General features: G+C 41.4%; 1 protein-coding gene across 2 annotated transcripts in view; it reads left to right on the forward strand.

The window, feature by feature from the left end:
* Positions 1 to 12,296, forward strand: part of PLPPR1 (phospholipid phosphatase related 1) — a 266,808-nt gene that overhangs the window by 142,803 nt on the left and 111,709 nt on the right. For both annotated transcript variants that reach the window (XM_075558992.1, XM_075558993.1), the window contains one exon: positions 3,324 to 3,431. In XM_075558992.1, coding sequence (XP_075415107.1) covers positions 3,369 to 3,431 — 63 coding nt within the window. In that variant the 5' untranslated portion in view covers positions 3,324 to 3,368. The remainder of the gene's footprint in view (positions 1 to 3,323; positions 3,432 to 12,296) is intronic.

Genomic DNA, 12,296 nt, shown 5'->3' on the forward strand with positions numbered 1-12,296 from the left:
ATATATAAAAGCCACCATTAAGAAAATTAAAACATTCATTAGACCAGGATAAAATGTTTTCAAAGCATATATCTAATTAAGTATGTGTGTCCAGAATATACAAAGAATTCTTACTTCTCAAAATTAAGACCAACCCAATCACTAAACTGTCAAATGATTTGAATAGATTTTACCAAAGATGACATAAGAATAGCTAATAAGCACATGAAAAGATGCTCAATGTGTATCATTACTGATTAGAAAAATGCAAATTAGAACCATACTGAGGTAATACTTCACACACACCTTAGGTTAGCCATGATAAAAAAGAGACAAAACAGTTGTAGGTGAGGCTGTGGAGAAATGGAACCACATACTTTACAGATGGAATGTGAAATGGGACAATCAGTTTAGAAAAGTTTGCTAGTTTTATTTCAAAAGTAAACAAAGTCTTTTACAAGACCTAGAATTCCACTTTTAGGTATTTATCCAAGAGAAATGAAAATACATATTCACATAAAGACTTAGGCACAAATGTTTTTAGCGTTTTTGTCTGAAATATTGAGTACAACCTAATGGATGCAGCCCCAGATGTAAAATCTGCATTTCGACCAACAGGCCAATGTGCTACATACATACAAATGGGAAATAAATGGTCAATTAGAAGAAAAATTCATATCATATACTACGATATGAATGAACATTTAGACACACTATGCTAATCAAACAAATCCCTGCACAGGAGAACATACATTGCATGATGCCAGTTGTCTGAAATAGCCAGGAAAGGCAAATCTGTAGAAACAGGGTGCAGAGTCCAGTTCCTTAGGTGTGGGAAGTATAGCTAGAGAGGAGGTGGTGGGGAGGATGAACAGGCATTGGAAGTGCAAGTCCTTACTGGGGTGATGAAATATTTTAAAGCTACTTTACAGGGATAGTTACACAATTAGATAAATTTACTAAAAAAAACAAACAAACCCCCAAACATTGACCTAAACACTTCAAAAGGGAGAATCATATATGAATATGCCTCAGTAAAGTTAGCACATTATAGCCAAATAACCAGTTTGCATCAAGTCAACTCCAAATCATAAAGGCCCTGTGTCTGCTACAACTGTGATAGTTTCCAATGACTGATTTTTCAGAAGTAGATTACTAAGCCTTTCTTTGAAGGAGCAGTTGGTGGGACTCAAGCGTGCATCCTTTTAGTTAACAGTTGAGTAAGTTAGCCATTTGTACCCAACCCCCCCTCTTCAAGGACCTCCCATTGAACTGTGTTGTTGTTAAGTGCCATTGAGTCCGTTCCAACTCACAAAGACCCCGTGCACAAGAGAGCACAACACAGCCTGCTCCTGTGCCATCCTCACAGATGGCTTTGTTTGAGTCCAAGGTGGTAGCCATGGTGTCAATGCATCTCTTTGAGGATCATATTCATTTTCATTGACCTTCTACCAAGCACGACAGCTTTTTCGAGGGACTGACCCCTTTGGGTAACATGTTCAAAGTGCATGGCGTGAAGGCTCACCGTGCTTGCTCCTAAGGAGCAACTGGCGGTACTTCTTCCACGGCAGGTTTGTTTGTGCTTCTGGCAGTCCATAATACCTTTGATGGACTTCATATCATGTATACATATTAAAAATAGTTTACATTTTGGTACAGCATAACCATGAAGAATAAAGGAGAGTTTTATATAATACATCAAAGCTTATCTTGTATTTGCTGGCTACATTTCATTGCTATACTTTTTTAATTGTTGGAGAAGCCATCTAAAGCACTAGGTGTCCACTTTTTGTTTTTTTGGTTCCCCCTCTCTATTTGAAAATGAAAATTTCATTTTCTTTTGTGTTTCAATGGACTTATCTGAAAAATACAGTTGTAAGATGTTTGGATTAAGTAAGTGTATATTGAAAACAATACATGGCTGTCGTATCAACCTAGTAAGTGTTCTAAATATGGAGTTTTCTAACTGTAGAAAATATTAGTTCTTTCTAAACCTCAGTAAGAAGCTGAAATAATGTGCATTATGGATATTATTTATAACAGATAAAATCCAGTTTTTAATAAAAAAGACTAAGTGGCCTAAAACAGAAATAATTTACACATTATAATTGTTATGACTTAATAAATCTAATATTACATTTGATTAAAATTTGGTGAATTTGAAAGCTTTCATTGATAAGACAAAAATTAGTACCTCAAGGGGGGGAGGAAATATATTTTAAAGCTTTCATTCTGGAAGATATCAGGATGGACATAGTACAGATGAAATTGAATGGAAAGCACTGACATTAACCTGTGACCTTTAAGAAAAGTCAAGTTGGTCATTCAAAGGCTCTAATAGTGCTTTGTCGTCACTCTTTCCTACCCTATGAGAAGAACTGCTGGTAAGACTGGCACAGCAATAGAACAAAGGGAAAATAATCATTATCCAAAGAAACGACTGGAAACATATGTGAACTACTGCTTTGTATCAAGAAGAAAAGATGCAGTTGAAAAAACTCACTTTATGTCTGGGAGGTTCCATAAAAGTATAAAAATCACCGCAGTATTGAAGATGTTTAGAGGAACTCAGATCAGTCTATTCAATACGGGGAAATTTTCTGTCCAAAGAAAGAAAGAAAGACAGACATTCCAATAAAATAGCTAACATCAATCTGTTTTTGCAAGCTACTCGAGTCTTGTAGATTTTTAAAAAATGTATTACTGTTTCATCGTTTCTCCTTTGAGGTCACACACCCATGCTTGTGCACCCGCACGCACACACACACACACACACACACACACACACAACTACAGGAAACGAGAGAGGTAGCCTCATGGTGGATAAATTCAAACTACTTTGTGGATGTGCAGTCAAGGGGGCAAGGACGTTTGGTAACCAAGGGAGGAAGTCAGAGACTAGTGTCCTGTCACCTTCAAAAAGAGGCAGGAGTAAACAAACCACATCCCAGAAGGATCATATACAGGGAGGCAAGAGCCATAAAAGGTAAATGATAAATGTTTGTAGCAGAAACTAAGTTTCATTGCATGAGGGATGCCTATGGGGTTAAGGCCTCATGCCTAACCGGGCAGTTCTAATTTTGTTCACTCTGGTATATGCACTGGGGGTGGGGGGGTGTTCTTGCTTCAGTTTAGCTTTAAGAGTATTTCTGGGTGGGATAGATGGCTTTCTTCTTATTGAAATGGTTATTAGTCTGACTAGCCTGTGTTGTAGACCACTATTCCGCATTGTTTCTACACAGGCTGCCTACTGAGAGGATAGCTGATTAAAAATGATATTTTAAGTACCCGAAGAACATCTCAATACATGTTCCTTATACCATGCTATCCCATTTCTGTTTCAGCGTGGACAGTTTTGGATGGTGCAGCCTTGCTACGTGGTGTGAGAAATGGCTGTAGGAAACAACACGCAACGAAGCTATTCCATCATCCCGTGTTTTATATTTGTTGAGGTATGTGCCTGTTTTAGCATTTACAAATGAATCAGAACAATAGTTTTCATACTGAGAACTTGGTCGACTTTGTAAAAGCATTTAATCTTAGGGCGGATTGAGAAACTTTAATAATGCACATTGATAAAGAATTAATAAAGTATCTACAGTGTCTCTTAACTGGGAAGCCCTGGGGTAGCAAGAGTCATAAACTTTCTCTGAGAGCACAAAAAAATGACAAGTTTTATTATATTTCTCTGATTTTTAGTGGTGATTCAAATTTTTAACCATGAAAGAGAGTGCAGTATTTTCATTAAATCATGTCCTAAAAATCAATATCATGTTCAGGAATTCAATAAGCTAGACTGTTAGCTGATGGCATTAGTTCATGGCCTTGGAGCATAAATAAAAGAAAAGAAAACCCTTCAGGGTTGAGTGTCTCTCCTGGGCCTTTGTCTTTAGTGAGGTACTGGGAGTTTGCATAACAGGCAATTTCTTTTGCTCATGAATTGTTTTTCTGAGTTGCTCCAAATTTGTACCAGCAAACTGTCTCCAACATCCTTTAAACCAGACTTCCTGTGCCTTTTTTGATAATGCTTGTTAAAAAGGAAGCAAAAAGGAGCCCAGGTCGTGGCCCTGTAGGGCAAGCATTGAGCTGACAATCCCGAGGTCCTGGGTTCAAACCACAGCTGCTTCTTGAAGCAGGAGGAGGCTTTCTGTTCCGAGAAAGATTTATAGCTTTATAGAGGGGGCATGATATTGATTTGGCAAAGATAATATTGTTTCTGCCTTCCTAAGTAGTTAAGGAAGCTCATTGTCTATTTTTCATCACAAATGCCAGGTTTAAATTGTTACGAATAAAGAGAAAAAGTCGGTGCCCTGAGCTCCCTGTCCGGGTAACTGCCTGGGTAACTCCATGGCTCCTGGTTAGGTACAGCATGTTCATAGATTGTGGGTTCTCTGTGATGGAGAAAGGGGCAAGCATGGTGTCACCATCCCTGTGAAGGGGACACTTGAATTAAGCCACCTCTTAGAGTAGCACAAGCGGACTTTTGGCACCTGTGTGACTTAGACATAGTTTATGAATGAATGAAAAGGTGTCGTTACTTTTTTTCCCTTGAAATAACTTTTGCTCTCCATGTCATCAGTCGAATAATTTGGAATATATTCCATTTGGGTTACTATATGCTTGCTTGAATCCTGGAGTTTCATCTTATAGACATCTCCCGATGGTTTAGATGAACAAATATCACTCAATCTTGGGGTGATGTTTGTGGACCTGTTTCTGTTTCTCAGCATCAACAAGAGATCAGAGCGCAGTGAGTGTCGCTGTTGTTAGTTGCCATCGTGACAATTCTGACCCGCAGCAGTGCTGTGCACGACAGAACACAACACTGTGGGTCCTGCTCCAGCCTCACGGTGGTTCTCACGCGGGAGCCCATGAGTGCAGGGCCTGTGCCCGTCCATCTCCTTGAGGGCTTCCTCTCTTTCCCTGCCCCTCGAGTTTACCAAGCATGATGACCCTCTCCAAGGACTGGTCTCTCTTGACATAACATGCCCAAAGGATGTAAGATAAAGACTTGCCTTCCTTGCCTCCAAGGAGCACTCTGGCCTGACTCCTTCCTGCACAGAGTGCTTTGCCCTTTGAGCAGTCCGTGGTACTTTCAATATTCTTGTCCAGCATCACTATCCAGGCTTCCCTATTCAGTGTCCAACTTTTACGTGCATGGCCCCATTGAAAATACCACGGCTTGGGTCAGACACACCTTAATCATCAAAGTAATGTCCTCGCTGTTCAGTATTCAAAGGAGGTCTTGTACAGCAGACTTATCTTATGCAATGCATTTTTTGATCTATTGAATGAGGCTTCCATGAGCATTGACGTTGGATCCAAGCAAAACAAAATCCTTGACAGCTTCAACTTTATCTCTATTTATCATGATGTTGTGATGATCCAGGTGTGAGCATTTGGGTCTTTGTTACATGTAGTCATAATGAAGGCCGCCGTCCTTGATGTCATCAGCAAGTGCTTCAAATCCGCCTCACTTTCAGTGTGTTATCTGCACATCAAAGGTAGTTAATAAGCCTTCCTCCCATCCTGATGCCACAGTTTTCTTCATCTAATCCAGCCTCTCTGATGATTTGCTCAACACACAGACTGAATAAGAATGGTGAGAGGTTACCACCCTGACGCACACCTATCCTGATTTTAAACCAGGCCGTGTTCCGCTTGCACGACTGCCTCTGGGTCCATGGGCAAGTTCTTCCTATGAAGTGTTCTGGAGTTCTCATTGGGATAAGAGTGTTAATATAAATCCGGATACACAGAAACATATGTTAAGCTACATCTCTGTGGTTCTCAACCTTCTAATGCCACGACCCTTGAATACAGTTCCTTATGTTGTAGTGACCCCCGAACCATAAAGTTATTTTCGTTGCTACTTCATCATTGTAATTTTGCTACTGTTAGGAATTGGGTGACCCCTGCGAAAGGGTCATTCGACCCCCAAAGGGGTTGCGACCCAAAGGTTGAGAACTGCTACCGGGTAAACCAAAAATACCTTGCCCCAAAATAACTCATCTTTATTTTTTTTTAAAGATCATTTTAATGGGAGTTCTTACATCTCTTATAACAATCCAGACATCACTTGTATGGAGCGTATTTGTACATATGTTGCCATCATTATTTTCTAAACATTTACTTTCTTTTTGAGCCCTCGGTATCAGCAACTCTTTTTACTTTCCCACCCTCGTGCCCCCTTGATAAATTATACATTATGATTATTTTCATATCTTACACCAACCGTTGTCTCCTAGCCCCATGGTTTCTCCCCCCTCCACTCCCCTACCTTTCCTCTCCCCTCCTGGGGTCGCTACTCCCATTTCTGTTCCCAAGGAGTTTATCTGACCTGGATTCCGTGTGTCCTGAACTCTTATCTGTACCTGCGTACATGCTCCGGTCAAGCCCACAGTGAAAGGCAGGTTTGGGGTCATAATAGTGGGGGGTGAGGAGGCCTCAAGGAGACAGAGGAATATCGTGTGAATAAACACATCTTTCATTTTCTACATGAGGCAAAGGGTAACCCCTACAGACAAGAACATCCACTCTTGGGGTGTCCTGTATTGTTTGTTGGGCTGCCAGCCACGAAGCCACCTGTTTGAGCCCACAAGTCACTCCGGAGAATGACGAGCCCTTTGTGCCCACAGGGGCAGGTATGCTCTGTGAGACTCGATTGGAGGCACTGAGTTTGGTGTTTGATTCTATGATGGGGTCTAGATACCATTGTTGCTTTGAAATTGTGATGTAGGAAAAGGAACGTTGTTTTCTGCTGCTCAGGGGTAGAGTCGAAGGGTATAGCACAACTTTTGTCACTGTGTTATTATTTTTTTAAGGAAGTGTTTAAAACAATCTGAAGGGAGACTGGGAAGGAAGTGATCTGCCATCATCGTTATCCTCCCAGAAACAATTTTATTCTGAATTTTCTTAAAAATTAAACAGGAACTAAGTCTCAGAATAAGAGGTTTAATTTATTACTGGAAGCCAGAGTCTCTGAAGATTTTCTATGCTCTAACGTGTGAACGATGCACTTGACTGGTCGAGCAGGCACCAAGAGAGATAAATCAGTCCTTCCGTAGCTATAACCCGACACTAACATAAAAAGAAGCCTGGAAATCTGGGAGCAGGAAGAGTGTATTTTTGTTTTGTTTTTCGTGTTGTGCTATCGCTCTTATTTACGCGGAAGTTTACAGTCTTCGTAACTTCTAAACAGTGACTTCCCAGGGTCAGGGAGGAGAAGGAAAATGACAATGTGAAGAATATTGTCGACGTTAGGCTGGGGTTGAATCCTATGGCAGTGCACATCATTTCCATGCATTATTCACTCATCAAAGTCTTGATGTGGGCCTACAATAGTCCAGGCACTATCGCAGACAGGAGGAGCTCTGGTGTGTAGTGGTTACATGTTGTCTTCTAACCACATCAACAGTTCGAAACCAACAGTCACTCCTCGAGAGAAAGACAGGGCATTCTACTCCCATAAGGAGTTTACAGACTCAGCAATTCACAGGAATAATTCTACCCTGTCCTATAGGGTCACTATGAGTCAGGATGGACTCGGTGGCTGTTAGTTTTTGTTGTCTCTCTCTCTTCATCTTTTGTTTCTTCTAGCCAAGGAGCCTCTGTGCCACTGTTGGGAATGGCTCGACTGCTAACCAAAAGGTCAGTGGTTCAAAACCACCAGCCACTCCACAGGAGAGAGCTGAGGCTGCCTGCTCTGGTAAAGATCTAGAGCCTTAGAAACGCTGTCTAGGGTCACCATGCGTTGGGATCCCACTCAATGGCAAGAGTAAGCGTTTTCGATCCTCCCTCTTTGCTTTCTTCCTCCTTTGTTCCTGTCCTCTCTTTCCATAGTCATGAGCGGCTCTCCCCCATTTCCTGTCCTCTTCCGCTCGCCTTCTCCCCCCTCTCCCTGTCTCTCTGCCCTTGCAGTAACTCCTTTCATGGTTGAGGATCAACCAAAACCAGAATTCCCCTGCGGGAATTAGCAATAAAACTGACAATAAAAGCATAATTGTCCCCCTGGAAATAAGAATGTGAAGCTCCCTTGTTACCACCACCACCCGCTGCCTCCATCCAATATCAGGTGTATTCTTCCAAAACTCTTAGAACTGAAATGTTTGTTTGACAGATTTTCCTAGGGAGCAGTAGATGCCTCTCAAGACAGGTTCACTGTGTTCTTTGTAGAATGATGAATAACTTAAACAGCCAGGTCTCCTTCAAACATATTGGTGCTAACAGCAAAATCTCAATGGAGCTTAGCTTCCTCAGCAGGCAGGATTGAGTACCAGGAGTGTGCACGTAATGGATGCGGTTGTTGCTGCATGTACACAGATGTGATAGTTTGATCATTTTGATGCCTGCTTGTACTGGCAATTTTTATTGTCTAATTTTGACAACTCATTTTTCTCAGCGGGAATCTAGCAGGTGATTGTTATAAAACCCAACCTGGAGATAAATAATCTCATGAAGTTCCGCTAGAATTTGGTGATCCTGAGTGTCTTTCTCTGGGGGCAGATGTTAAGGAATTTCACATCATCATTGTTGAACACCCAGCATCATCTCAGCGCCTCCCCTGTTTCATGCGCCTCAGATCTCGAAAGAAAAATGTGGCCTGGCCTTGATTGCTAGTAGGGCTTCTTCCTTATCTGCAGACACTTGGATTCAGGAGCTTGGATGGCCTCGTTTTGGACACTCTGATTGGTACAGTTGTTAAGTCTTTATAGTTAAGTTACATTAAGAATTGTTTCTCCCTTAATACTTATAGTTTTACATTTTCCCGATGCCCGCCAAAGACAAGGTGTCAGCATTTTATCCTTGTGTACAAATGGACTAGCACTAGAAGATAGCTGGATGCAAAACCCTTGGGTGTGAGTTCTGATGCTGCCATTGACAGTGGTGATGAACTTGGAGGATAACTCTGGGTCTCTGTTGCTTCATCTGGTGATGGAAGTCAAAATATTTTCTTCTTGGACATTGTGAAAAATAAAGGAGATTTTAAAATGCACTTGAGAGTGCACCTCAGTAATAATAGCTAATAAACATTAACATAGACCTAATTAAGACAGCTACTCCTACTCGGTATGAAAATAATACAATGAAATATAGAATACACTCCGACTTAAAAAAAAATTCGGAAGCCAAAAATCTAACACTAAGAGAGGGGCTGTTCCCTTTCTTCTCCAGCCATGGGATATTGCTGAGTTTAGGAGGCGACCAGTTTTTAGAATTAGGTTCAAACAAAGTAATGGGGAAAAATTGTGTATTTTAAATTATGATGGCAATTTCAATGATCAATGCAAATATCAAAGTACTATCCCATTTATCCTCTTATTTAATCCTAATTTTGATTTTTCTTTATAGTATGGGGAAAAATCAAATATTTTGATATTTATTGTATATAGTATCGATATATAAGTATTAGTGTTTAAAAATGAGATATGGCTGTCATCTTCTTGTCCTCCAGTGTGGTGTTTCTGTGTAAGAGAAAGGGTTTCTCGGTTTTTCAACCTAAAAATGGATGTCTGGGGAGAAAGGTCTTGGTTAAAATATATCCTGAATGAATTGTAAAAACTTCTGCTGAACATGTTTTTAGAACGACTCTTTCTTGTAACTCAACCCAAGCACACTCACTATCATAGAGTCAGTTCTGACTCTTAGTGACCCAGTGACCGTAGGACAGGATAGATTGCCTCTGTGTACTTCCATGGCTGTAATTGCTGATCATAGTGGAAGGCCTTGTCCTCCTGTGGAGCAGCTACTGGTTTACCAGTGCTGAGCTGCTGGGTAGAAGCCGCACAGACTAACTCTGCTACAGGGACTTCCCGGCATATAACTTTCTGCTCCACTGTCAACTCTTCTCTTTTCCTCGTGAGGTCTCTCGCCATATGATCACATCATATACTTTTATGATTGATATCTAATATTTACAAAGTGGGACCCAGGAAAGCACGGTACTTTTCTGGCCAGGTTCAGGATAGCTCTCCCTGAGGCAAAGTTAGTCCACAGGGGATGAAACCATGAACTTTGGCGTCACTTTCACAATGAGCTCACACTGGACTGAGGGCCACCTGCTTTGGTATCATAGGCATGTTTGTTAAAACTCAGATGGCCTAGACCCAACCCAAGTTTTCTTAATCTAAATTGGGAGGAGCCAGAAATAATGCATTTCATTAACTTTTTCACGTCATTCTTATGCCCAGTAAAGTTTTGAGAATGAAACCATTAACAAAGCTCATTGTACAAATGTGTGCACAACAGATGCCATCGATACCCAATCCATCTTCCCTTGACTCATCCCAAGAGCCCTTGCACGCAGTTCTGGAATGAGCGTGCCGGTTTCAAAGCCCTCTGCCTGAGACTGTACTTGGCTAAATAAACATGCCTGGCCCACCAAGGTAAGCCGGTCGTAACTTCTAGAGAGTTAAGAGTCCCAGGAGCAGCTCCTCAGCCCACTGAAGAGCAGGAAATGGTGGATGGATAAGTAGCCCGATTTACCACTGAAGAGTGGATGATGATAGATACATCCAGCTTCCTCACTCCTCAGTGGGACAATTATGACGGGAATTTCATATAAGCTCTGAGGGGTCTCCAGCAAGGTAGAATGCTAGTGCACTCCGTTGACACCCCCCCCCCTCTTAAATTTCCTCTGTTCGTGATCCCTCACGATTCCTGGGATCACATCTCAGATCAGCCAGTATTGTGTCACAGCCCAGTTTGGGGAAGCCAAACTAATGTAGAGTATCCATGAGGAGTAGAAAAACTTTATTCCAACATAATTGGCTGATAAGGTTGGAAGAATTAAGAGCTTAATTTTATTTTTCATGTTGATTACTATCATTTCTAAGTATGAACTCATCCTTTTATGAAATCTCATCTGCTCACATCAAATCATTAATCATCACTAGATGCTAAGGCCTACAGCTTTTCTCTGAGGAAAAACTTAAGATTTCAAGAGTTATATCTTAATTGTTTGTGTACTATATAGCACTTAGATAAGTTAGGATTCAATTTTCTTTCAATAGCAAATAAAAGAATGGTTAGCCAAATGATAAGTCATTTTAAAGACATTCTCTTTGGAATTACCTTTTTTTTTTTTTTCTAAGCAGAGTTTCCACTCTTTGTTACTCAGTATAAGTCTCGCTCTGCTGACATGTGATTAAATGCATCGTTGGCATGACCGGAGACAGCACAAGGTAGCAAGCATGTTGGTGTCCTTATGGCCAGCCCTGAAGGCAAGAAGCATGGGATTTGGGGAAATTTTGGGATTTGACCAAATAGTCGTATGACCTTCTTCAGCAAGTTCATTAGAATCTCCATTTTCATTTCCTCAGCTATAAAGTGGTGATGATAAGACCCATTCTAATGGGATGATTTGAGTAAAGTTTGTCTACTCCTCATGTATACTCAGCCTTAGCATACAGTGTTTAAGGCCTAGCACATAGCGACCCTATAGGGCAGGGTAGAAGTGCCCCTGTGAGTGTTGGAGACTGTAACTGTTCACAGAAGTAGAAAGCCCTGTCTTTCTCTCATGGAGTGGCTGGTGGCTTCGAACTGCCAACCTTGAAGGTCACAGGCCAACATATAACCACTACGCCATCAGGGATCCTTGAGTCGGCATCAACTCAATGAGAGGGCGTTTGGTTTGGTTTGGACCACATGAAGGTGTATACTCAATGAGCTCTAGCTCACAAAACAATGCCGCCCAAACCAGCCTGAAGGAAAGAGCCAGTTGGCTCAGGGGTGCACTAAGGTTTCTTCTCACGTGGTTTTATTCAACTTGCACCGTTCAGTCTTTTTCATTAAGCGATTTGCCTTGGGCTGAAGGAGGTCTTTTTACAGGACTGTGTATAGTCAACATTGACTAAGAATCAGCCATCACTCGATGGCAGTGAGTGAGGATACTCAGAGTCTGTGACATGCAAATATTTGGCTGACTTGGACATGGCAGGAGCTCGAATGACAACACAAATGGATGACTCATGTACCTAATCACGTGCACAGAATTGAACTGTTTCGTTTGTTTTCCACTGAAAATAATGTATTTTCGAGGTGTTGAAGGGATCAGGTAGTAGACACCAAAGAACAAAAACCATCATTATGTGATCACCTTCCCCACATAAATGCTGAAGACGAATGTGTGCATAAGTAAGTGTGGTGAAGAAGGCTGATGGTGCCCAGCTACTGAGAGATATAGCATCTGGGATCTTAAAGACTTGAATGTAAACAAGCGGCCATCTAGCCCAGAAGTAACAAAGCTCACACAGAAGCAGCACACCAACATGTGTGATCATGAAGGGCTGAGGGGACCAGGTTTCAAACAACAAAGG

This window comes from Tenrec ecaudatus, chromosome 10, assembly GCF_050624435.1.
Source record: "Tenrec ecaudatus isolate mTenEca1 chromosome 10, mTenEca1.hap1, whole genome shotgun sequence".
Taxonomy (NCBI): Eukaryota; Metazoa; Chordata; class Mammalia; order Afrosoricida; family Tenrecidae; genus Tenrec; species Tenrec ecaudatus.